Source organism: Rosa chinensis, chromosome 4 (genome assembly GCF_002994745.2).
Source record: "Rosa chinensis cultivar Old Blush chromosome 4, RchiOBHm-V2, whole genome shotgun sequence".
NCBI classification, from domain to species: domain Eukaryota; kingdom Viridiplantae; phylum Streptophyta; class Magnoliopsida; order Rosales; family Rosaceae; genus Rosa; species Rosa chinensis.
This window is the reverse complement of record NC_037091.1, coordinates 29,084,284-29,111,906: the sequence shown is the minus strand read 5'-3', so window position 1 is coordinate 29,111,906 and position 27,623 is coordinate 29,084,284. Positions and strand designations below refer to the sequence as shown.

The following is a 27,623-nucleotide window of genomic DNA, read 5'->3' as shown; positions in this document are numbered from 1 at the left end:
CTGGCAATGTCTCAAGAAGCTCATTAAAACTCTGATCAGACCACCCACTCTAAGTTGTAAGTAAATATAAAACTACAATAGCTGATAACTTGTTGTAGTTTGAACAATTCAGGTACAAAGGAGTTTCTACATTTTTTATTTTTGCTATAAAATCATCATCATGTATGTCTTCAGTGGACTCAACACAATCTTCATTAACAAATTCAGTAGGTTTGATATATTCTTGATCCAGATATTGGACAGCTTTATCTAAGTTATATATCTCATCATTGACCACTTCCTCATTTTTATGGCCATTTTCCTAAACCCTAATCTGTTCCCCATGCTCATACCAATCTTTTCTTTGTTTGTACTTGGCCTCCATTCCCCTTGTAACCTAATGTTCAACAACAATACTGTCATACTGATTATCTATATTGCGACAATCTATGCAAGGACATAAGATCATTTCAAGGTTTCCCAGGTTTCTTGTGACCGTTTTTACAAAATTCCATGCTCATTTCTCATACTCGGGATCAGTCTTATGATAAAACAGAATAGAAAAAGAAAAGAAGAAAAATGATTGTTCTATAATCCAAGTTTTCAGATTCTATATTATCCAAGTACAATAGTTTTTACTTGTGAAGACGCACCCAACCTTTATCCAGCACCATATATTCATATAATTCTTAGGCAAGCAAATTCTAAAATTCAAACAAACAACCACTTATGAGTTATGGAAGTGCATAAAATTCAAACAAGTAATTTATGAAAGGTAAGCAAACTATTCATTGTGGAATTACATATAGTATCTGAGGTACATGCATAAATTAAAATCTATAAACATTTTTATCATACATATATACAGTCTGGAAACAAGGGAGACAATAGGATGTTCTCATTATATTTGCAATTAATGTACCATAGCATTATAGAAAGAAAGAAAGAAAAGGTCTAACTGAGAAAACATTCAAGGGGTGTGTGAGCAACAAAATAGGAATATGATAGAAGAGAACCCTGGCACACATGCCTTAGTTATACCACACTTAACTTCATTAAAAATTATCTTTATTGATCTTACAACGTTTTCTAATATAATAGGATGAGGCGTTAACTCCTAAGTCACTAAATAAGCTAATTGAAATGGCACATAATAATCACCAAACATGAGTCAAAGGCCAAGGTCCTATGTGCAATTCTCTTTGAGCAAAAAAGCTAATCAGTCTAACTAGAGTCAACAACTACTACAATTAGAATCATGTACAAAATTGTGGCTCCTGTACAAAAATTAGAAATATTAACAATTATACAAGATATCCATGACTCAATCAAGACACTTTGAAAGAGCAGAATTTGGAGTAAGATAGAAACTAATATCCTAGTAAAATAAAGCTTTGAAAAGAGTATCCTAGTATGATACCACTCTCTTAGACTTCTACCAATGATAAATCATGTTGAAGACTCTAACCATCCTATGGTTTCCTTGGAAAAATGGTATGTGATAAATTTTTTAATCTGGTGTATAGTTTTACTAAAAAGAATTGCAAACAAAATTCTTATTTCATATTCACTGATCTAGTCAAAAGAGGCAGTGATAATGCTCAAGTACTACTACTATCTCTCTTGTCTATATCTATGGCTTGGCTCTGAGTGTACTGTTAATTTATTACATACATACATGTAATTTTTCAGGATAACAATGATCAATTATAGACCATTTTGTAGAAGTTGGAGAATTTATATGTCAACAACAAACCGACTATGAATGCTCTAGAAGCAAATTACACATGCTACTAGCAAACTCCATGATAAAAAGGAAGAGCGAAGCTATTTGATTCACATATAAATAATAGCATGTTCAAAAGAGAAAGAGTTGAAACATTGAACATCAAGAATCATACTTTCAGAGACAAATAGCCAAATAGTTGAACAGCTTATACCCATACTCAAAAACAACAATTAACTTTCACAAACCAGTACAAACATGAAATCAAAGCACCCAATCTTAAAGAGACAGAAAAATCCATCAAAGAAATCAAGGAAAATAAAAATTCTAATAGATTAAAACTTAGTCCAAATTCCCAATCTCACTTGTGAAAGATAACCACCAAAACATGAAGCTTAGAAGAGCAAAACATAAGGAATAGTATAATCTCACTTTTTCCAGTGACCTCACAAGAATTGAAGAGAATGACGATGATGGCAGCTTGGAAAGAGAAGAACTGGAGTGAAGACGCTTTAATAAACTCTCGTTGTTTTTTTATTCATTCGATACTCTAAAAGCCTAAAATGCTCTAAATCGATAAGTCGAACCGCAAAACAAAAATTTTTAATCCCGCCTTCACTTTTCTATAGGCACTAACCTCTCCAATAAAGTCATAGCATTTCAAGATTGTTTTTTTTTTTTGTCTTAAAAGTGACAATTAATAGCACTCAAGAAAAAAAGCTATTAATTTGTGCTATCAATAAACAATATTCTTGTAGTGATAGAGAGAGGAGATGTTGATATCATTGTCTCCATCTCATGTCCCATATTTGCTACATTATCTGGTTCCTCTCCCATAATTGCTCCATAGTTTGGAGTTTCTTCCTCAATTTCGTCTTGGGGCACTTTTTGTTGCTGGGATGGAACTGGAACAATTTGAAACTGACTTTGTGGTGGTTGTCTCTATTCCTTTTCCTTTCCAAGCCTAATGTAGAAAACCTTGATAAGGTTGTTGTTGGCTCTCTTATCCTGTACCCATGTCTTCATTTCATCCTCAAGACCTCAGCAAGCTTTAGCTTGGCCCAGAGAACCCTGTTCTGTGCATTGAGGTCCTCATTTGCTTTGGCAAGGCTTTTTAACTTTACCTCTATTGCTTCGATGTGATTCATCTCTCTGATGGCTGCTTCCATCTCATTTATTAGCTCTTTGATATTTTCCGTAAGCCTTTCATTTTCTTCCTCTTGTTTTTGGCTTGCTTGGGGTACCTGCAAATTACCTATACTAAAGCGCTATCTCCCCGTGAACAGTAAAAGTCATGTTGATTTACTTTTTTGCCCCTCATTGTTTCTTTATTACAACGCTGCCATTCGACTTTATGGGAGTGAGAGAGAGAGAGAGACTGGGAGATGGATACAGGTCTTCTGCGAGAGACATGCTTGGAAAAGATTAAGCGCCAGCTTGCTTCCGGTTTGCATCGGAACTTGCTCCAGAACCCAATTACCTTTTTCCTGATTAACTATAAATGGCTTCTCTACATTGTAAGTAGCCACTCTCTTTGTTCTTCAATTTGAAACATTCATTATCGATTTATCTGTTTTAGGTGTTTGGGGCTTTAATTTGGGATTGGGTATCTTGGTTTTCGTTGTTTGGTGGTTTGCAAATTTGTTTATTTGGGTTTTGATATTGATAATTTCTACACTGAGATTTTCAATTTTGTGTGGATTACATAAAGGTTGGGACTGGGTTTCTTTGTTTGTATGTGCAAACTCAAATCTTTGTATGTCTCTGATTAGGGGTTTGGGTGATGCAGAGGTTGCTGAAATTGTCATTAAGTTTGGAGCTTCTGGATTTTCGATAAGGATGAACGCAGTATCGACACAAGTTGTCTGAGGTTGTATTTCTTTTTCTGGGTTTTTGTTTTGGTGATTCAATTGTGCTAAATTCTAGGTTTTGGGCAGTCAATTATAGAATCAATCATTGGGTTATTTCAGTAGTGTTGAAAGGTTTTAGTTCTTTAATTCTGTATTGGATGAATGTAGCGAAAAATGCTCATTTAGTATTGTATGAGGTTCAGCTAGGGTTCTTGCAATTACTTTCACAAATAGTTGAATATGATTTATATCTTGCTGTGAATTTATTGGGATTTTGTAATAAAAAAAAAAACTGATTAAGCAAAATGAAGCATTTAGAGACTACAAATGAAAATTTATTGGGACTTTGTAATTGGGCATGTTATTGATTATAGTGTGTCTGTGTTTTTCCTCCATATTATTGATTGACTACACCTGTTTTTAGCTTTACAATGTGCAATTAAGTGAGCCTTTTTCCTGTTGAATTTGGAATTGGCTATGGTTCAGTTTTAGTTTTTAGATCTGAATCATATTGGTTTCCTTTTTATTGAATTGGAAATTCATGCAAATTTTAATACCATATGCTCAGTTTTCTATTATTAATGTTATGGTTTCAATCGTTTCATTAACTATTCTGCATTTTCTTTGTGTTCAAGTGCAGCTTTTGATGGGTGAGGTTTTTGGTGGTAGGCTTCTTTTGGATTTCTTGCTTTTGGTCTAAGAAGCTTGATGATTAGTTTTATGTAATTTTCAATTAGCAATTAGGACTATAGTGACCCTGTTTGAAAGTCTTATAAAAAATTATTAGTTCTAGGTTTGTTTAGAAATGGAAGCTTAATAGACATAGGTTTGTTTAGAAAAATATTGAAAGCATCTTTATAAAACTAAATTAAATAACCATTTCAGATTTGTTTAATTCTTTGTACTATCAAGAAGATACTCATCAGTTTTCTGTTTTGATTTTAGTAATATAACAATGTCTACATCTGCTTGGGATTTCAACAAACAAGCTTAGTTAACAGTACTACGTACTTTGGTTTCTAATTTTTGGATTGCTGCCTTTTGCTTTCTTGGGAAGTGTTAGCATTTATTCCAATTAATTTGTGGTTAGCTAAATCAATGGTTCACTTCTCAATGTTTTTTTATGAATTCATATGGCCTGCATTTTCTACTTTTAGGCTTCAGAACAAAACAAACACTGAAACTGAAATGTGTTATTGCATTGATTGCATGAATAACGATGCGTACAACATATTCATAGTATGTTGGGGAATGTACGGTTATGGGTTTAGGAGTTTAGTGTTCTTATTTAAAATGTAAGTCGAAATGGTCAGCTTAATAAGGTATAGGCCCTTTCAAAAATACAAGAATTTGGTATGTAGTAGCAGCAAAATCTTATTGAACATCGTTTTGGATATAATAGAATTTCTGTGAAGGTTCAATTTGTATGCATCCAGACTTTGTCTTTGGATAGGAAAACTGAGAGCTAATATCTTTATATGGGTAGTTTTTTTTGCCAGGTTTATGGATTGTTAAGCATTTCTTAACAAGTATACGGCAGAGAGCTTTAGAAAAATTTTAGATAATTGGTGGTGAAAGTTTTTCAAAGAGAAAGAAAAAATGAAAGAACTTCTGCCTTTTTTTGACATTAATAAGTTTGAAAAGGCACTCCTGGTAAGTGTAGTTCTGTCTTTAATTGGTTCTTCTTTTTACATTTAAGAATGTCTTTGGTTGTTTTAAAATGGTGTTATTGACCAAAAACATATTTGGGCAACCCTATTGAATGGCACTGATAACATGTTAAGCTTCTTTCAATCTCTAAAATTGATTAAGTATCCGTTAGCTGTACAACTTTTAACGAGTATCTGACCTCTTTATTGGTTCTACATAAACCTTGAATAATGTATAGTGTTATGATTGGATATGAAAATTATCTCATAAGGCCTCCTGACTTCACTTTTGCAGGCATACATTCTAGAAGTTCCAACAGACTGTGGCTGAGCTTAAAGGACTACACCAATTGATATGGAATTGGCAAGATTTTTAGTATTTTTGCGGGGATTTTCTTTTTTGAATGGACCCCTACAATTTCTTAATCATCAGCCTAAGCCCTCACTTATTTACCATAGTACTTAACTTAGTTCAGTACTATGACCAATTGCTTGAGACACCAGATTTTGAAAAATGTATAACAATACCATTTGTAGGTATGTAATGTATTTAATGTTTGTAAATGTTGTATTATTAAGCTGAACATATTAATAATATACCCGCAGCATTGTGCGGGCTGGAATACCTAGTAATATAACAAAACTTGTTAAACTCAAAAATATCTCAAAAGTGAAAACCGAAGAAAGTTATTGCTCCCCCTAAAAGAAATCAAGGAAAATAAAAATCCTAATAGATTAAAACTTAGTCCAAATTCCCAATCTCACTTGTGAAAGATAACCACCAAAACATGAAGCTTAGAAGAGCAAAACATAAGGAATAGTATAAACTCACTTTTTCCGGTGACCTCACAAGAATTGAAGAGAATGACTATGATGGCAGCTTGTAAAGAGAAGAACTGGAGTGAAGATGCTTTAATAAACTCCCGTTGTTTTTTTATTCGTTCGATACGCTAAAAGCCTAAAACACTCTAAATCAATAAGTCGAACCACAAAACAAAAATTTTTAATCCCGCCTTCACTTTTCTATAGGCTAGCACCTCTCCAATAAAGTCATAGCATTTCAAGATTGTTTTTTTTTTTTGTCTTAAAAGTGACAATTAATAGCACTCAAGAAAAAAACGCTATTAATTTGTGCTATCAATAAACAATATTCTTGTAGTGATAGAGAGAGGAGATGCTGATATCATCGTCTCCATCTCATGTCCCATATTTGCTACATTATCTGGTTCCTCTCCCATAATTGCTCCATAGTTTGGAGTTTCTTCCTCAATTTCGTCTTGGGGCACTTTTTGTTGCTGGGATGGAACTGGAACAATTTGAAGCTGACTTTGTGGTGGTTGTCTCTATCCCTTTTCCTTTCCAAGCCTAATGTAGAGAGCCTTGATAAGGTTCTTGTTGGCTCTCTTATCCTATACCCATGTCTTCATTTCATCCTCAAGACTTTTAATCTTCTCCTCAGCAAGCTTTAGCTTGGCCCAGAGATCCCTGTTCTGTGCATTGAGGTCCTCATTTGCTTTGGCAAGGCTTTTTAACTTTACCTCTATTGCTTCGATGGGATTCATTTCTCTGATGGCTGCTTCCATCTCATTTATTAGCTCTTTGATATTTTCCGTAAGCCTTTCATTTTATTCTTCTTGTTTTTGGCTTGCTTGGGGTACCTGCAAATAATATAACAAAACTTGTTAAACTCAAAAATACCTCAAAAGTGAAAACCGAAGAAAGTTATTACCCCCCCCCCCCCAATAAACCACAAAAAAACACTCTCATTTCAATGATTCACAGACTAGTGTACTTTAATAGACACAAAAAAAAAAAAAAAAAAAAAAATTTCAAAGCCCTAATTTCAGTGATAAATGAACCACAATCAAGACATTATTAGGAAGCAATAATCTGTCTATTGCCCCCAATAAATAATTAGTTTATTAGGGGGCAGTAAAACATCTAATCTTTCTTTTTCTTTAATCAATGTAACAAAGTCAAGCTCAGTTTGTTATAATTATCGAGTTGTCAAAGATTGGAGTGTCCTGCTCCTCATCATCCAGTCCTAAATCCACAGACCACGGTCCAGCTTTGATTAGATTCTGTTACATTTATAAGTAAGTTAGATATAATAAGGAAATATGTACTTGTATATAATGTTTTTGCGTTTTATGTTTTCCCTACCACCTCCAAGTTCTTATTCTTGTAAAGCTAGTCCAAGTTAAATATTTCTTTTATCGACCATCAGACAAATCTTGGAGTTTCTCTACTTTCCCAGGATCCAGTTCTTAGTTCTTTGCTTTGGTCTTCTCAAGGAACTAGTAGTAAATGAGAAGCAGGCATCCGTTCATTGTTGCTAGACTACCTCTCCAATACTTCTGCAGCCATTTGATTAAGAAGTCGAGCTATAGAATCAACTTTGACCAATTGAGTTGTTTATGGTCTCAATGCATTCACAAACAACGACCATGTCCCATGTTATTTGAGTTCCAATTTCAACTAAAGAAGAATGTGCTAAAAAGATACATGATCATCAACACGGCGATCTTTCTTGCATCTTTCTGTTTGGCCAGCTTTGTCAACTCTTTTATGAGTTTTGTTTGCACCTCTGTTCTCATGACATCCTGCTTCTTTAAAGGGCTGCCAAATATTGGAGAGTTTCCCATCTAGTCCCTGGTGACCCTCTTGTTCACATTGAAGACTTCTCTTCTTAATTTTTGTTACTTTTTTCTGCAGTGTTTCGTTGAATGTCGATTCAATACCTTGATATGAACTCTCTGAACTGTGTACTTCGTATTCAGAATCACTCAACAGGTTGAATCTTGGTCTTGCCATTTTGTGCGCAAACAAAACCAAAATGATAATTTTAAAATCAAACATTCTAACATTACTGACCCCCAAAAAGACATTGTCTATTGGCCCCCAATAGACCACCAAAAAATCCACAACTTTCTATCATTCATAGAGTATTACACTTTAATAAACACAAAACAACAGAAGACTTTTCAAAGCACTAATTACAATAATTAATTAACCACAGCTAAAACATTATTGGGGGGCAATAATGTGTCTATTGCCCCCAATAGACCACCAAAAAAACACTCCAATTTCAATCATTCACAGATTACTGTTCTTTAATAAACACAAAGCAACATAAAACATTTCAAAGCCCTAATTATAATGATTAATGCACCACAGTTAAAACATCATTGGGGGGCAATAATCTGTCTATTGCCCCCCAATAGACCACAACAACAACAACAAAAACACTATTTACATTCAATAACAAATTAGTGTACTTTAACAAACAGTGCAGTGATTATTGGCCCCCAATAGACATATTATTGGGGGGCAATAATCTTTATTTTTTTGGTTTCGACTCCACAATAGGCATTCAATGAGTCTGCATTTTCACTCAATCAACATTTTATAATAAAAAACAACATTGAGAACAGTATTTCACAGGTATGAACCAGAAACCCTAGATTTCACATATTTTTGCACATGCAAAGTCTATTTCACATATTTTTGCACATACAAAGTCTATTTCACATATCTCACAGGATATGAACCAAATTTAAGCTATCAATAAGTTTAAATCGAATATTTATGTAATCAATTTCGCAGAAGACCTTCTGAAAAACAAATCAAAAATTCAATTTTTACCTCTTTCGATATTTCCGAAGCCGGAGGAAATACAACCGTTGTCGGACCTTGAATCCTAATTGCCGGTGTTCGGTGAGTACCGTGGTCATTTACCCAGAGAGAGAGAGAGAGAGAGAGAGAGAGAGAGAGAGAGAGAGAGAGAGAGAGAGAATTGAAAAGGAAGTGAATTGAGTCATGATGTTAGTGGGTAAAGGGCAACGGTACAGTTTATAATTTCTTTATTTTCAGAGCCCAAAATCGTCGTTGCACTGTTAATTTGGGTAGGTGGGCACAAATATCTCTTGGTGGAGTGTTTAGGTTCCTGTTGAGCCTAATTTGGGTAAGTGGTCACGACGCCTTTACATAACGTCAAAGCTCAAACAAATCAAACACTCAACATAGACAAATACTCAACTCCCACAACTCAGCTTTGAAGACCCATTTTGATCAAATAAAAATTTTAAAAAAAAAAATACATAGCAACTAATTTAGTTCTCTTCGGTATTAGGCAAGGTCATCCTCTATCTTCATATCTTTTTGTGCTTTGCATGGAAAAGTTATCTCACTTGATTAGATCTACTGTAGAAGTCCAACACTGGAAACCAATTAAGTCCTCCCAATCTGGACCTATTGTATCTCATTTATTTTTTGCTGATGATCTGATCTTATTTGCTGAAGCTAGCACTAAACAGGCTATGATCTTAAAGAAGTGCATGGATATCTTTTGTGGTCTTTCCGGCCAATCTGTCAACTTTGATAAGTCATTGGTTTATTGCTCTCCCAATATAAAGAGTGGCGTTTCTAAGGCTATTAGTAAGATTTGTGGCTCCCCTCTTACTGATGACCTTGGTGTTTATCTTGGTATGCCTTTGATCCATTCCAGAGTTACTAAAAATACCTATGCAGGGATTGTTGATAAAGTGCAATCTAGGTTGGCTAGTTGGAAGGGTAAAGCTTTGAATATGGCTGGTCGTTTGACCCTCATTCAAGCTGTTAACTCCTCAATTCCTATTTATGCAATGCAAACAACCAAGCTTCCTGTGCAGATTTGTGATAAACTGGACAAGTTCAACCAAGATTTCTTATGAGGTGATACTGAGCAAAAAAGGAAGGTACATCTTACTAGTTGGGACTTGGTGTGCCGACCTAAGTGTAATGGTGGTTTGGGAATAAAGAAGACAATTGATATGAACAAAGCTATGCTTGCAAAGGCTAGCTGGAGAGTGTCCCAAAATGATCCAGGATTATGGAACAAGATTTATAAAGCTAAGTATCTTCATTCTGAAACTATTGTGCATGAAAATTTCAAGAAGACTCTCAACTGCTCCAGTACTTGGTCTGGAATTGTGTATGGTGCTAATCTTTTAAGGAAAGGGCTCTTTTGGAGAATTGGAAATGGTGCTTCTACCAAGTTCTAGTCTGATGAGTGGTCTCCTTATGGTGTTTTGAGTAATTCTACTTTAAACCTTACTCATATTGATATGAATGCTACTGTGAATGAATTTTGGATCAATAATGAGTGGAACTTGCCTATGTTGTATGCTAATCTTCCTGCTGAAATTGTTGATAAAATTGTTGTTATTCCCATTGCTAATAGTAATATGCCTGATCGACTCATATGGGGTGGTACCTCCTCGGGTATTTTTTCTGTAAAGTTTGCTTACAAGCTTCTTTGTGATGATCAAGATTACCAAAATCAGTTATGGAGTAAGATTTGGTTCCTCCCTATTCCTCCTAAGCTCAAGATTTTTATGTGGTCCTTTGTCTCAAGCAAGCTCTTAACTAGTGAGCAACGTTTTAAAAGAAGACTCACAAGCAGCTCATCTTGTCAATTCTGTGCCAATACTAAAGAAACTATGTTGCTTCTTTTTCGGGACTGTACTAAAGCTAAACAGGGATGGCATATGTTAGCCACTTTCCTTTTAAATTGGAAGGATTAGATTCTGGCTAATTTGTTGCAAAAGGGATATTATATGAGGAATTTGAACTGGAATATTTTCTTCATTTTTTGCTGTTGGTTCTTGTGGAAATGGAGATGTAAATCCATTTTTGGTTCTACTTTCCACTATCCTTACAATCCTCCTAAAGTTGTGTTTAGATATGCTGAGGAATGGACTAGCTAGGGCTACTGCTAAACCTAACAAAGTGCAGAATAAGGTTGTTGAAATGCTCTCTTGGACTAAGCCTGCTATTGGTTTTCATAAACTCAATGTTGATAGTTCACGAACGCGTAATGGTGCTATTAGAGTTGGGGGCCTTATTAGGGATGATGCTGGCTGTTGGTGTGGTGGCTTTATGATTAGCATTGGTTCTGGTGATGTCCTTGAAGCTGAGGCTTGGGGCCCTTTTCATGGTCTCCAGTTGGCTTTAAGCCTAAGCATTATGAAGTTGGAAGTGGAATCTGACTCTGTTGTGTTGGTGAATCTCATGAACAATGACAATATTAAGCTACATCCTTTGGGAACCTTGTTTATAAATTGCAGAAAGATTATGAATGAGTTTGAGTCAGTTCAGCTCCAGCACGTTCATCGCGAGCGCAATGTGGTTGCTGATCTTTTGGTTAAGAATAGTACTCTTCATGCTAAGCAGCTAAAGGAATATGCATCCTTCATGATCCTCATGCCTTGATCACTGAAGCCCTATTAGATGATATTGTTGGAGCTCCTAGAGCTAGGAGTTTCAATGCCAGCGATGCTGGCTAGTTTTTCTTTTTTCGTTGTTTTCTGGGCTATTTGCCCCTTTTGGAACAAATAAAAAAACTAAAAACAACCTTATTCTGCACTTTGTTAGGTTTTAGTCCAATAGAGCATTTCTGGGCTATTTGCCCCTTTTTTTTTATAGTTTTAGTCCAAGAGAGCATTTCAACAACCTTATTCTTCAAAAAACTAAAACTAAAAAAAAACAAAAAACAATTTATTTTAAAAAGTTTGGGTTGGGCTCCTGTGAGAAGAAGGGGTATAAAAGAGGGAAGATTAGGGATGGCTGTATTCTAGTGAAGAGGCGAGAAGCGAAGCATCAGATCCTCCCCCCAGCAGCAAAGGAAGAAAGGAAGGGAGATGTCGTCGTCGTCGTCGTCAGACGAAGAGCGGCGGTGGGTCCCACTAAGGAGTAGACCGGAGTTTTCGGACGTGATCCCGGTGGAGCAAGACGACGGGCCGAATCCGGTGGTTCCGATAACCTACAAGGAAGAGTTCCGAGAGACCATGGACTACTTCCGAGCCCTGTACAAAGCCGATGAGCGATCCCTTCGCGCCCTTCACCTCACTTCCGAAGCCATCCAATTCAACCCTGGAAACTACACTGTCAGTTCTTCTTCTTCTTCTTCATTCCTCTTCCTCCCTCTTCAACTAGACTGAGTATTTGACTTTGTTGTTTTTTTGTAGGTATGGCACTTTAGGCGTTTAGTACTTGAGGCACTCAATCATGATTTGCACGATGAACTTGCTCTGACTGAACACATTGCTCGAGGAAACTCCAAAAACTATCAGTTATGGTGAGTTTTCGACTCTTTCAATGTTAAATATAGAGAGATTTGTAATGTTATGGGACATACTTGTAGGCATCATAGGCGGTGGGTAGCTGAGAAATTGGGAACTAGTGCTACAACCGAGGAACTTAGGTTCACCAAGAACATACTCTCCATTGATGCTAAACATTACCATGCTTGGTCTCATAGGCAGGTTCGTTGTTTTCGTCCTTCAACTCCGTTTCAAGCATTTATCTTAGTTGATTAGATGGTGACTTTAAGGACCAGTGCTTGCTTTGTGTGTTTGGGTTTTGACACATGTATATCTTTTGTTCTGAATGCAGTGGGTTCTTCAGGCACTTGGAGGGTGGGAAGACGAACTTGACTATTGTCAGCAGCTCCTTGAAGAAGACATTTTTAACAATTCTGCTTGGAATCAGGTATTACTAGATTATAGATATTCCTTACCTGCCATTTTGGTAGGCCGCTTAGTCCCAAACACAAAGTTTATAGCCTTGGCTAGGATTTGAAGGGCGGGTAGCTGTGAATACTTACAACTAGACAGGCTAGAAAGTATTGGGATTTTAGAGATAATTGTTCAATTATGATTATCACAGCTAATGCATATGGTGGCAATGTGGGGATGAATGCAGTGAAATTTTCTTTTTGAATTGAATGTTGTATGTGTATTATGTGCTGGTTTGATTATTATGATTGAACGACAGCTAAATAGTCTTCGAGTTCTTTTTACTTTTAAAGTGCGATAAAGTCTGAAAAGGCACCGTCACCTTTGAAAACATTCTGTTGGGAGGAGAACTAGGGCTTGTTTTGTGACAGGATTTCTCTGTGATGGGGAGGGGAAGAAGGGGATGAGGTTTAACTTCCTGAGGAAAGTTTCATTAGGAAGTTAAAAAATGCCACAAATTTATATTTTTCAAAACTGAAATCTAACCAAATGGACTGTTTCAATAAAGGAAAGAAGACAGCCCTCACCATGCTGTCTATATTTTTCAAAGACACAGTTGGGTCCTAGCACTATTTCTCATTAAACTCATAATAACTACTGTATGGTTCTCTACTTATATTACCCTTTGAATAGAGTAAAATTGTGTCGATTTCATTATTGTTGTTTTACTGCTTTTTGGTTTACATGTTTGTGTTTCATGACCTGTTTATATTTCACAGAGATATTTTGTCATTACAAGATCACCATTCCTGGGAGGCCTGAAAGCTATGAGAGAGTCTGAAGTGTGTTATACTCTTAATGGTATTGTTGCCCGCCCAGAGAATGAAAGCTCATGGAGGTACCTTCGAGGGCTTTACAAAGATGACAATTCATCTTGGGTAAACAATCCTCAAATTTCTTCAGTATGCTTGGAGATTTTAAATGCCAAAACCAACTGTGTCTTTGCTTTGAGCACACTTTTGGATCTTATCTCCCATGGTTTCCAACCAAGCCAAGAGTTCACAGATGCTGTGGATGCTCTACGAATTTCAGACTCCGAACAAAGAGATTCTGATGTGGCAAAAGCTGCTTGTTTTGTCTTGGAATCTGTCGATCCATTTAGAGCTAACTATTGGCAGTGGTACAAGAACAAGCATTTCCAAAATGCTTAAAATTAAAACAGTAAGTGGATCATCTGACTTTTGCGTCATAGAGTTGTGCTTGCAAAACTGGAGCAGTCAAGTCATCATCTGAAGAAATTTTACCCCATGTAAAGTCACACAATTTTAAGCCTAGAGAGTGGGATTGCCAAACCTTGTTGTATGGATACTAAAATCTTAACTGTTTCTGTGCTAAAAATCAGTGTTTATGTTTGGATAAGATTTTTCGTAAAATTGATGTTTTATGTTTTGCTTGATAAATTGATGTTTCTGTTTCACATTTTTCATCGTGAAAGGTGTTTTGAAGCTCTTAGGATTGAAAAGGCATGCTGTTTACAGAGAAGACATACAAACTTAAATCTATAGTTGGTATCATGGAGGGGAAGGTGAACACCTCGGCCAAAAACGGCTTGAACTTTGTTAACCCCTTAATCTCCTCATTACGTACTTCATCACTGGCCAAAATCTATTCCCAACGAAGACGTAGTAAACTTTTTTGCTTCATCACTGGCCCAAATCTATTCCCAATGAAGATGTAGTAAACTTTTTGATCGAGATCACACGGTACCTTAAAAAGTTTTTTAGGCACAATAATTAATCTTTGCCAGAGGGCAGAGGGTCACTGATTGAGATTTAAACTCCCTTAAGCATTAAGAATGTATTGAGATTTAAGCTCCGATCAACGTTGACGGGATTCAAACCGGATGTGGGGGTTCCATATTTAGAAAATCTTATCAACTCCACATGCGGATGCGGTGGTTTGTTCGAGAAACATCCGGCCCTCAATGCAAACCTAGGAACTGCTATTTTTTTTTCTTTGCCAGTGACTTTACACCCAAAAACACACAGAAAATATTTATAATACTAAAAAAAGTCAACCTCCACCCAAATTTAACTACGCGGTTACCAAATCCAAATTGGAAATTTAAATCAGCCTTTTCCTTGGGATATACATGAACAGGCATACTCTTCGAAATCTAATACCAGTTCCTCATCTCAGGTTGTTTTTGAAGATTATGGGTATAGAATCTCCAGTATAGCATTTGAATGGAAAAAAAATCTCAGGAGTAGCCTAAAAAATGCTTACTCGAGCTGTTAACCTTTTGCTGTAATCATCTTTCAGCATCCTCCGAAGAAATAATCACCAATCGATTTTGATCTTCCGATTACACAGAAAATAGAAGCAATTTAGATTTCGGTCTGCTGAATGTAACAAAATGTTGGTTAAAAGTTTTTGACAAAAAAAGGTCCCAATTTATCCCCTTCTCAATGTTTGTGTCCTTTCTCCTACCTTGCATGAACAATACTTTGCTATTATGAGATTCTTTAGGATAGGGATATCCACAAAAAGCTGGCAGAAGCAACCACAAGCTGTTTTTGCTCCCTCCGAGAATCAACTTGTCAAAGTTTCTTGCTCAAACCAGATTTCTTTGTCTTGGATAATGGACTTGAGGTCTCTTTGAATGCAGATGGACAGAATTCACTCACACTGCAGACTCCACAGCGAGGTCTGAGCGGAGTGCAAACTGTCTGTCCAAATCCCACCTGTTCGGATTAAAGCAGGGACAAAAAAGCATTATAATAAACGATGAGAGCGCCTGTGTATGGAAAAGATTTCTGACAATCTGGAAAAAAAAGATCTGAGATAACACAAACAACAAAGAAGCACATGGTTACAGATGGCTGTTGGAAAATTCCAAAAACCTTTCTAATTATTTTCAGAACCAAATTTCAATTGTTAGTAGGGTTCTAATTATAGCAGTAGAATCCAATTCACCGAACGAGAAATCATCACTTTTGCTCAGCATAATAGTAATACACAAAATGGTGGAGTAATAATGTAATCAATCATGCTAATGATCCAGGAGTGATCCCTACTTTACCCATATTTAGTGTCTTAGTCGGTATGGGAAGAGACATGCCTGTAATGACTAATCTTTGAATTATGTAATGAACATGAAACTGAACTTGATGAAGGTCTCATGTTTTAGTTAACCTAACTACATATGCTCAAGTCATGGTAGATGATTTGAAGCCAACGCCAATTGTTAGTTGTCTCAGGTTCAAGTCAACAGATAATAAACCCTGTCCTTCAACCCTGACAACCGTGCAACATAATTCAACAATTGGAATCATGCAATACAATTCATTGGAATTATGCAATACATATTTTTAGGTAACTCTTCAGGATTATCTCACCAAAAATAAGTCATATTGGAAGCCATTTGGTCATTTGGACTGCGTCAACAAATACAGTCCAGCCACTATAGCTGAGTATTGATGACAACTAAATGCCTAAACAATGAGTGATTTTTTGCAGTGACCATTTTCATTTTGACTGATCTCTAAGAATTTGGGTTTCCAGATAACAGGAAAATATGCGTACCAAAAGAGGGTTTATGGGAACCCATTCTTCCTTCGGAAGCCACAATTGCAATGCCTCTCTCGTTTCCTCAGGGTTTGATGTTTTCTAGCAAAGAGAATAAAGATCAGTATTCATGCAATGATATCAGTCTGATGGTTTAGTATCGCAAAAAAATTTACAAAATCAAGGACGATTTTATGTGAGCAATAATAAAAAATATCTGAGGAAAATGAGCAGGTTTCATGGTGAGATAGTCTCATTAAGTGAATGCACAAGGTTGAGAACCTAGTCAACCTACTACTTTAATACACCAAATGTATCACAAAAGATGGAAAATACCTGTTTTTTGCCTGCCCTTGACACCCAGCCAAGGCGGTTGCAAATCCGGTGCACATGGGTATCTACACAAATCCCTTGAACATTGTCCCAAGCGACATTCATAACCTAAGAACCATATACCGGAATATTTAGAGAACCTAAGGTAGCATGCTAAATTGAATAAGTTCGAAACTAGCCCTACCAAATGAGCCATCTTAGGACCTATTCCTGGAAGTGAGAGGAGTTCCTCCAATGAGCTAGGTATATCTCCATTGTACTTGGCAAGACAAATTTTTGCAATTTTCTTCAAGTTACTAGCCTTTCTTGTATAAAAGCCGACCTACATGTTTATAATTAAAACATCAAAACTTCATAATCTAGGTAAAAGATATTGAATTAGTTGCATATGTAGAGTATTTCACAAGTACCTATTGTATTGGAACAATGCAGGTCAAAATAAGAAAGTGCAAAACACCATTTTTTTAGTGGGAACTGAAAAGAGCATACCGGGTAAATCAAGCTTTTAATGGTTGCTTCATCACCTTTGTCAATGGCATCGGCAGAGAGCAAACCATTTTGAAGGAGACGCTGAATTGCTCCTGAAATCCAAACATACCATCAGACAGCGGGAACAAGATTCTGATTAGGATACAAAACAACTGAGAGAAAAGTACAGAGCAGAGAGTGAATAACATTGCACATATTTGGGATCAATAGCTTATACGCTTTTATAAGATTTGGATTCTCAAGTAATGTTTTAGTAAATTCACCAGCCAAACCAACTTTAGCCAGTAGGTTGATAAATATAAATACATCTTCTTTTTTGTTTTTCTTTTTTCTCTCTCTCCCCCATCTCTCTTTTGGACAAAAAAACAGATTTAATTTATTTACAAAGGAGTGGACAGGATATCAACTGAGAAAAACTCCTAGAAACACCAGCAAAAACAATAAACAAAGAAGAACAAAACAGAAGCCAAGTGAATAGCATTACAAATGAGTTATTCCAGAGTTATTCCTAATACGGAAGATATCAAATCCCAAAAATATGGCCAAGAAGTGAACTCTATCCTATCAAATTGATCCCCCTCAAGTTATAAAATTCTTGTTTGTCTTCATCCAATGACTCAAAGCACTGCCATTATAGCACCTCTATTAAGACCCAACCCTTCTTTCTTCCTCCAAAAAAGCTGCGCTTTTCACACAATATAGTTACATAATTGTCCAGAACAGTTCACAATATACTCCCTAAACACCCTTTTTGATACAGCTAAAGAAATTGGAGGACAAAAATAAATTAATCACACTCAGGTTCATCTTAGCTCATACTACACTGAGGGGACAGAAGCATAGGATCATCTCCTTTGAACCAATACACAGGTATTTACCTTCCCAAGTGCAACAATCCAAACTAGAACCGGAACTCTAGGAGGGATATTACCCTTCCAAATTAAAGAAGGGAAATCAATTGAGGAAAAAAGGACCATCTTAGAGCAAGCAATAAAACTCAGCCGAAGCTTCCAACATCCACCTTCTCCTACCTTGTTTATCTGAGACCAGCACAATACCCTCAAGCTGAGAAAATAAGGACAAAAGCTCCAGAACTTTCGGTGATCTTTATTCTCTTTAAACCCAAATTCTCAGATAAAAAAATAATAATAATAATTCTAGACTGTTTTATAAGCAAGCATCAGCATGAACAAAAACACCAATATGTAATAACAGATAACATTGCATTTTCATTCCCAACTCTAGATAATCATTTGTATCCCACTCACATTATTTTCATTATACTTCTGTTAATTCTCTTAACAAACATGTCACACCTTTTTACCCCATTACCAGTTTAGAATCCAATATTTCACGACATCTTCAAGTTTTTCTCTCATAACCAGTCAATTTTCAGGCCACTGAACAGATCCCTGTTTCATTTCATTTCCAGACTCTTCTCTAACAAGACAACTTACCATTCAGCTTGGTTAATGAGTAAAAAGCTGCGGCTGGGAATAGTGGACCTCACTAATTGAAACATGTTCAAGGTTGATAAGATGAATTTCTTGTTACCACAATGGAAATTGAGGTCAATGGTTGAACTTAAACTTGTGGTAATCGTTATAATGTCAGTTGACCCCTGGACTTAATGGAAATTGATAAAACTAACCCACCAGACTACCAAGGGACCAGCGGTTGAACTTGAAAGTCTACAAACTTGCTCCTCAAAAAGTAAAAAGTTAAGTACAAACGTACCATGAGTAACTTGATCCTTCGTTTGGCTTGACAGTAGGGAGGATACCAAGACAGCGAATCTTCTCTCCTAATTTTATTTTGTTAAATGACTGATCAATGACCATGCTATGATTCATAAATGACACAGATTCGTAATGGAATAACACACATCAATAAATGTATCAGAGAGCATATCCATCATATAACTAATTTCTGAAGCTAATTACTACTGGGAGTTGCAAAGGTTAAGCTATGGTTCTCTACTTGTGCTAGCTATTAGGATCCTGGCTATTAAGGGGTTATTATATTAATCCTGAACAAATTGTTGGAGCTAACATAAAACAAATTACAGATAAAGGCAGTGCAAGATAGTATTCATTCCACTTTTCAGAGTGAGCAAAATTATACCTTAGGAGGGAGAGCACTTCCGGCTTTCTCACAACCCATACTATCTACAGGTGCATCTTCAGAAGACCTCATTTTGCGAATCCCTTGGAGGACTTTCTCCCAGTTAGCAGGTGGCTTACCTATGTCAACTGAAATGCACAAATTAAGCTGAATGAGAAAGAGTCTACATTCACCCAAATTTAAGTTCTTAGTCGTGTCATAAAGTAGACAATAAGAAACTAAATGATGCAGAAAGAAAAGAGAGGCTGCATCATAAAGTAGACAATAAGAAACTAAATGATGCAGAAAGAAAAGAGAGGCTGCAATAAGCAACAACTATTGAATGCACAATAATAACTATCTTCATTTAACATCTACTCATGAAACCTACAACATCCAAGTCGTGGCCCCGAAGTGGCAGAAGAGGCACTTACTTGAATAAGAAGATGAAGTCTCATTTCTGTACCCAAATTCTTCAATGTCAGGTAGGAGGTCAAGCTGCAAAACAAGGAACTGGGGTCATCATATTTACAAGTGTAAAGCTTCAAGTTTACAGTATAACTAGTGATCTGTAAGAAGCTTCTTAAAAAATGCCCTTAAAATCCATTTGTATATTGACAACAAGCTTGAAACATAAATGCAGTTCTCTCACTTTGTGGGGTTTTGCTTCTACAGTAATAAGCTGTTGCTCCGTCATTTTCAGTCTCTTTCTCCTCGCAAAAACACGAAGCTCCGGCTTTGAAACGGCGGCGTCGGAGCCTCCTGCAGTTCACAGAAATTGAAAACCCCAACAACAACAAAAAGAATTATTGATGAAATTGGAACAAGCGACTACTACGTGTCATGTCTGACCTGGGTTTGGGTTTGGGTTTGGGTCTGAGTTGGCAGAGAATGTTGGTGATTTGGACATCCTTGTTCTTCTTGTGTAGGTGTTGAAGAATTGTGTCTTGGAAAGAGAGGAGGCACTTGTCGCGCGAATTTGGAACATTTTCGACTTCAACCAACGATTTCAATTTCACAACACACACCATGTCATTTAAGCCTAAAATTTGCTTTCCCAATTCCCATGGTCGATACAATTCTTTTTTCTTTTTTTTTTTCATTGCATGAACCAGTTTCAAAATTAAGGCTTAAAGTAACTCCAACAGATTCTCTCTAATTTAATTTAAGCCTCTTTTGCTCCAACAGATTCCCTATAACTGTCTCTATTTTAGGGAAAGTGAGGAAAGAAAAAACCAAATTCCCTATATTTACAGCAAACTCCAAATTTTTAAAGAAGAATATGGAGATTTTAGAGATTGTTGTAAAATAGAGAATCTGTTGGAGTTGGAGAAGAAAAAGAGGCTAAAGTTTTGACTTTTACTTCTCTATAATACAGAGATTATAGGGAAGCTGTTGGAGTTGCTCTTATAATTCCAAGTCATAGAGTTGATGAGCTTAGAGCATCTCCAACAGTAGAAATTGTTGTTTAGTTAAATTTAGCTAAAGTTGTGAAATATACCTATTGATTTAGCGATGTTGCTCCAGCAATAGTAGTTATTTTGTAAATAATAACTATATTTTATCAAATCATAAACTGACATGTGGATAAAAGAAGAGATTGAAATATAATTTTTGCTTTAGCTATGTATATAGCTAAAAATTGAATTTAGCTTCTTTGTTGGAGATGCTCTTATGACAGGCTGATGATGTGTCTTGGTTAAGCTGAAGATCAGGTGAATTTGATTATGCGATGCGTACGGTCAGTCTCTTTTTCGATACAATCAGTCTCTTTTTCGGTTTTATGAAAAGGTAAATCGACAATTAATTTCTGATTATTTCGGAGTTTGAGATAAGGGGATCTTCTTTCTCCATATCTCTTCTTACTGAGTTCAAAAGAAGGTTTATCCAATTTCTTTTCTTAAGCAATATGAATGGGCTAACTCATGTTGTTCCATCAATCTCTCACTTGTTTTTCGCTAATGATAATTTTGTTTTAGGGAATCAGAAATTGAGAGAAAATCGCTGTGTATTCTCACTGATAATAGGGGCCTATTTATATAAAGGATTACAATTCATAGAGTCTGAATCATACAAGGAAAGATATTCTCTAGATTCTTTTAGATTAAACCATATTACCACTAGGTTAAGTAACCTAGAGTTTGGGCTAAACACAAATTAGGGTTTTACTTGAACACTCCCCCTTGTGTTGCCCAAACGTAGTGCTTCTCTCGTTGCCTCGTTAAAAACCTTGCCGAGTAACAAAAACCCAGTGGGACAAAAATAACCTCGGTTGAAGGGGGAAAAGAGCACAACACACCCTTCACGTTTCGAGGTGAACATGTAGACATCTCCCCCTGATGTCTGCGTCTCCCCCTGACGACTACGATCATGGGAGTTCAGATAATTTCAGCAAGCCAATTCTTGTCACATGTTTCTCGAACGTGGATTTGGGTAATGACTTATTAAACAAGTCTGCCACATTGTCCTCAGATCGAACCTGGTTTATAAGTCTACGGACGACCATTGAGGTGCTTGAGGGCTTAATCTTGTCAGTGTTGAAACACCTAAGCATCTTTTGGGTGTAAGCTGATTGATGAATCAGGATACCATCTCTATAGTGCTCAAGTTCTAAACTGAGGCAAAATCGTGTTTTCCCAAGATCTTTCATCTCAAACTCGGATTTTAAGTGTTCAGCGGTTTCCCTTAACTCTTTAAGGGTGCCAATTATATTCATGTCATCAACATAAACCGCTACTATTGCAACTCCGAAACTTGTCATTTTTATGAACACACATGGGCATAGTTCATTGTTGACATATCCATTTCCAATCAAGTAGTCACTTAGATAGTTATACCACATCCGTCCGGATTGTTTCAATCCATATAGTAAGCGTTTCAATCTAATTGCAAACGCACTCCGTGGTTTAGAGCTACTTGATTTGGGTATCTGAAGTCCATCTGGGACCTTCATGTATATCTCTGTATCTAGATCCCCATATAGATACGCAGTAACCACATCCATAAACTGCATGTTCAGTTTTTCAGAAACTACCAAACTGACAATGTAGCGGAACGTTATTACGTCCATTACGGGAGAATATGTCTCCTCGTAGTCGATTCCAGGGCGTTGTGAGAAGCCTTGCGCCATAAGGCGAGCTTTGTACCTTACAATCTCGTTTCTCTCATTACGCTTTCTAACGAATACCCATTTGTGACCAACTGGTTTGGTGTTGGGCAGTATTGGCACAACTTTGCCAAATACCTTTCTTTTCGCTAGAGAATCAAGTTCTGCCTGGATCGCATCTTTCCATTTTGGCCAATCAACTCTACGTTGGCATTCATCAACGGAGCGTGGTTCGATATCATCGGTCTCAATAATCTCACGCGCCACTTAATACGCGAATACATCATCAATGACGATTGAGCTTCTTTCCCACGTCCCATGTATACTAGTGTAATTTACAGAGATCTCCACGTTCTCATGATAGGTTCTAACATTGAGGCATCCCCCAATGATGACTTTTGGACATAACCATAATCCGGAACATTCTCATGGGACGGATTTTGAGTATCGATGATCAAAGGATTTGTTTGTACCTCATTCGCTCTCTTTCTAGGGCGAGTATCCTTCGAACCAGTTGGTCTACTGCGCTTCCTTGCGAGACCTGCTGCCATAGACGCATTTCCATACTAGGCAATAACGCCATCTCCTGGTGTCACAAGAGTAGCGCGATGTCTAGTTTTTGGGACATCAATCCTTACAGGCATGTTTGCAACAGGTATGTGTGATCTCGTCACTTTGGCAACATCAGAAAACGCATCAGGCAGAGTATCTGCTACGTTCTGGAGCTCGATTATTCGTCGCACTTTAAGTTCGGACTTTGTGGTACTGGGATCGAGATGAGACATAGTGGGGACAGATCACGATAATTACTATCGTTCCTGTTGAACATCTATGTTCTTATCTCCCCTTAACGATGGGAAGACTGTCTCATCAAAGTGACAATCCGCAAATCTAGTTGTAAAGAGATCGCCTGTCAAGGGTTCAAGATAGCGAACAATAGTTGGAGATTCATAGCCAAGGTAGATGCTCATTCGTTGTTGTGGACCCATCTTAGTACGCTGTGGAGGCGTAATAGGCACATAAATGACACATCCAAAAACGCGTAAGTGCGAGATATCAGGTTTGTACCCAGTCACTAGCTATAACACAGAATAAGATTGGGTGGCAGTGGGTCATAGACGAATTAGCGTCGCTGCATGCAATATTGCATATCCCCAAGTAGAAACAGGGAGATTGGTGTGCATAATCAATGTCCGTGCTATCATCTGTAGTCGTTTGATAGCGGCTTCTGCGATACCATTTTGGGTATGTACATGGGGAACTGGAGGCTCTACATCAATCCCCAGTGACATGCAATAGTTATAGAACGTTTTCGATGTAAACTCCCCAGCATTATCAAGTCAAATTGACTTAATGGGATGGTCAGGGTAGTGAGCCCGTCAACAGATAATCTAGGTGAGGAGTTTAGCATAAGTAGCATTTTGAGTGGACATGTGATGCCCGGAAATTTATATTTATTTTTCGAGGATTTTTCGGAATTTAAATTATGGTTATTGGACGGTTTCATGGCTCGTGGATGGAGCGGAAGTGTTTTGGACGAATTTTTATTCGGAAAATATGACTTTAGGGGTGGCGCAAAGGTTGATTTTTGATATGTTGAGATTCTCTGAAAACTTCCTTCACGAAAGTTGTAGAGCGCGTCGATACGAGTTCGTGGACATATGGAACGTGAAAATCGGAGTTCTTATGAAGAAGTTTATGGCCATTAGAAGAAGTGTCCATTTTGGTATAAATAAGGAATTTCCAAAAATATTTTCATAAAATCCCATTTCCTTTTTCGGAAACTCTCCTTTCTCTCCGTTCTCTCTCCTCAGCCTCCGGTGACCCGACCCAAACCCGGTGACCCAACCCAACTGGTTCTCTCACCTCCGGCCACCTCCAGCGACTAGACAAGCCGAAAACGACTCAAACCAGCCTCGTACTTTGCTCTGTGGTGTTGGTTTGCATGGTGGTTCATCGAAAAGTGGAGATCGGAACAACTACAGTCGACGCGATCGGGACCTGGTCGGAAGTTCACTTTTCCGGCGACATATCAAGCAATCCTTCGTGGTTTTGGAATCTCCTCCTCCTCTCGATCATCCTCATACCCGCCTTGAGGGACGATTTTGTGTGTAGAGTGGAGGATCAAAGGTTGAAGATCAGCGACGCTCAGTGAATCTGGAGCTTGATCAGACGGCAGCTATTGGTCGATCTTGTAAGCTTGATCTATGATGATTTAGGCAGAACCAGACTTAGCTCTAGGTATGAAAGTTGCTCTACTCTTCGTGATGAACATTTCTGGATGGCTTGATTGTTGTGGTTTTGAGTTTTGGCCGGTGGTGGTTATGGTGGTTGCACCACCAACTATGGAGACATTTTGGCAGCCTTCCGGTCATATAATGGATAGTTTCTGGTTTTATATATCATCTACTCGTCGATATGAGCATTTCGACATATAATACGTAATTTTTGGAGATCGTATGAATATATTGTGATTTTACCGTTTCGGACCGTTTGATGATTCGATCTGAGAGGATTTGAGCGTCCAATCGACTTGTGATTTTAACATATCTATTGTAGAAGTACTCCGGAGACATTAGGTGGTCTCGGATGTGGTTTCTCCTTATTTGGCGTCACTTTGGGAATTTTGGTTCGATTTAGGGTTTCGAACGTTATTCCTTGTGTTTCAGTGACTGAATCTAGGCTGTATTTTCCTTAGGTACTTGGCGAAGTATTCTTGGACGAGTTGTTGGTGTGAGTGTTAGTTCGGTTATGTACAGAAGACGCAGCGGGAGTTTCGAGGTGAGTTATCTCACAAGGTTCATTAATGAACGGAATTACCTTTATCGTTTTGAGAGTTATTGATTTAACTGCAAACTATAATTGGTATTAGTAGGCATTCCTGAGCGGATAACTACGTATATATATATATATATATTTACGTGAAAAATATATGTATTTGTGGGTTTTGTGGATTTATGGAAACAATATGCATGAATGATGCTTTTTATTGTTTTGGGTTGTGGCTTTTCGGAAAACAAATGATTATGGAATTGTTGATTCGGTTTGTTTTGAAAAGCATTGAGATTTGTGTATGAAAACAATATGCATGGATTGATGCTCTTTTATTGTTTTGAGTTATGGCTTTTCAAAAAACAATGATTATGGAAATGTTGATTTCGATTGTTTTGAAAAGCGGTGAGATTTGTGTAACATTTTGGGTTCAGTGTGACTCCTTTAATGTTTTGCTCCAAGGGACTGTGCAGCCTGAGGAACGAAGGTCTATAACCTTGGGCAGAATATCAGGTAATCACGTCTTTGGCCAGACGAGTGGTTACGTTTCAGTTTGAGCCCTAATCTGTCTGCCATATAGGTGATTGATGGGATAACGGGAACTCGTTATTGATAACTCATGACATTACGCGTTTTTAGGGAACAAGGTGTGAGTTGCTTCCTTATTAACGGTTTTTAAGGGGACAAGGTGCAAATTGTTTTCCTTATTAACGATTTGATAGAAATCAAGGTGTGAGTTGCTTTATATGGTACGATTTTGGTACAATTGATAGAAATCAAGGAGTGAGTTGCTTTCTATGTTATATTGATAGAATTCAAGTGTGGGTTGTTTTCTATGGTACGATTTTGGTACAATTGATAGAAATCAAGGTGTGAGTTGCTTTCTATGGTACGATTTTGGTACAATTGATAGAAATCAAGGAGTGAGTTGCTTTCTATGTTTTATTGATAGAATTCAAGTGTGGGTTGTTTTCTATGGTACGATTTTGGTACATTTGATAGAAATCAAGGAGTGAGTTGTTTTCTATGTTATATTGATAGAATTCAAATGTGGGTTGTTTTCTATGGTACGATTTTGGTATAATTGATAGGAACCAAGGAGTGAGTTGTTTTCTATGTTTCGTTTTAAAAGGAACAAGGTGTGAGTTGCTTTCTTTTATTTTGATTTGAAAGGAAATTAAAGTGTGAGTTATTCTCCTTAATTTCGTGTTTTAAGGAATCAAAGCGTGAGTTGTTTTCCTTATTTCTGGTGTGAGTTGTGTTAACTGTTTTGAGTTACTCATACAGGCTTGCAAAAGCTTACCAGGTTTGTTGTGTGACAACCCGGTACACTATTCAAATGGTGTATGGATTAATCCTGTAGGTTAGGATAATTGGGGCTGAAGCTGAGGTAGCACCTTTGCAGATTTACGGTAGGAAGCCATTTTTGTAACTTTACTATTGATAAGGACTTCCGTTGTAGTAAACTTTGAGGACCATTTACATTTTATTTTGTTGTTGACAATTTAATTCGTAAGCTTATGTAATATATGACTCTGTGGAGCGGGTCAATATTGACACAGTGGGTTCAGAGCATCAATATGTACTTGGGTAAAAAGGGAAAAAGTTTCTAGGTATTTTTGTATTGATGGCTGCATGTTTACGCATGTATAATTATGATATTATATATCGATTTTTATTTGTGTTAAAAATCGGGGGCGTGACAAGACAACAGTGCGACATGTGACCAGCGTGTCGATGCATCAACCAATACCATAAAGTATTTAAAAGGTCCGCATGATGGTTGAATCGGTCCACAGATATCCCCTTGGATTCTCTATAAGAACGGAATGAGTATTTTAGGATCCTTTGCGTAGGATGGTCTCGGTCCTAATTTTCTGAAGGAACAGATTTTGTAAAACAAGCGAGAGGCCTTAGAGGTAACCAATGAGGATTTTGGTTGGGCCTGAGCGTCTGTAGCGCTATTAGAAGCAAAATGTGTGACTACATCTCCCATCATGGTGTTGGAGCCATGGGAATTAGGATGTATATCGGCATGGTCATTGGGAGGAACAACCATGGAGTCATGCTTATGGTTGGCGCCATTTATGGCATCATCAAAAAAGACTTGGGCGGCCCTATGGAGTCCCAAGACAGTTGCAGCGCCAGATGCTATGGTGGTTGCTGTCTTACTAAGTCCTTGAATCAATTTTCGATTCTTGCTTCTTCTCACTCTGAAGAATGGATGTCCGTGTGAAGTCTTTAGTATACGGAGCATCATATCACGACCAGGATGTCCTAGTCGGTCATACCAAAGCCAGTATGTGTCAGAATCTAAGAGATCTTCTCTTATTTCATTATTAGATTCAATCGGTCAAATTGTAGTGACATAAAGTCTACTAGATTGACACATAAGCTTCTCTAAGATGCGCTTTCGTCCACAATCATTAGAGGTAATGCAAATGAACAATTTTCCGTTCTCAGTATGCGTTACCGCGTGAAATCCGTTGACTCTTATATCTTTAAAGCTTAATAAGGTTCGATTTGCCTTAGGAGCGTAGAGAGCTTCTGTGA

General features: G+C 37.2%; 2 protein-coding genes and 1 long non-coding RNA gene across 6 annotated transcripts; 2 read left to right on the top strand and 1 right to left on the bottom strand.

Moving 5' to 3' along the window:
- Positions 1 to 2,584: 2,584 nt before the first annotated feature.
- On the top strand, positions 2,585 to 5,836 carry LOC121053043. Its single transcript, XR_005810561.1, has 3 exons — positions 2,585 to 3,222; positions 3,495 to 3,575; positions 5,500 to 5,836. It is a non-coding gene; the product is annotated as an uncharacterized LOC121053043 (long non-coding RNA).
- A 5,970-nt stretch (positions 5,837 to 11,806) lies between these two features.
- Positions 11,807 to 14,137, top strand: LOC112197549 (protein farnesyltransferase/geranylgeranyltransferase type-1 subunit alpha). The gene is made up of 5 exons (XM_024338277.2): positions 11,807 to 12,130; positions 12,212 to 12,321; positions 12,388 to 12,508; positions 12,639 to 12,734; positions 13,480 to 14,137. Exons 1-5 carry the CDS (start codon positions 11,885 to 11,887, stop codon positions 13,909 to 13,911), a joined length of 1,005 nt encoding a protein of 334 aa, XP_024194045.1. The 5' UTR covers positions 11,807 to 11,884; the 3' UTR covers positions 13,912 to 14,137.
- A 900-nt stretch (positions 14,138 to 15,037) lies between these two features.
- Positions 15,038 to 20,278, bottom strand: LOC112196561 (endonuclease III homolog 1, chloroplastic). 4 transcript variants are annotated; one of them, XM_040517747.1, is made up of 10 exons: positions 20,054 to 20,278; positions 19,845 to 19,957; positions 19,627 to 19,705; positions 19,214 to 19,341; positions 18,827 to 18,893; positions 17,090 to 17,181; positions 16,785 to 16,922; positions 16,604 to 16,708; positions 16,286 to 16,369; positions 15,038 to 15,444 (listed from the first exon to the last, which is right to left on the bottom strand). In XM_040517747.1, exons 1-10 carry the CDS (start codon positions 20,178 to 20,180, stop codon positions 15,301 to 15,303), a joined length of 1,077 nt encoding a protein of 358 aa, XP_040373681.1. In that variant the 5' UTR covers positions 20,181 to 20,278; the 3' UTR covers positions 15,038 to 15,300. The 4 variants fall into 4 exon arrangements, with proteins under 4 accessions (XP_040373681.1, XP_040373680.1, XP_040373682.1 ...); XM_040517746.1 differs by having other exon boundaries at positions 19,845 to 19,954; positions 20,045 to 20,276; XM_040517748.1 differs by having other exon boundaries at positions 19,627 to 19,690; positions 20,054 to 20,273.
- Positions 20,279 to 27,623: the final 7,345 nt, after the last annotated feature.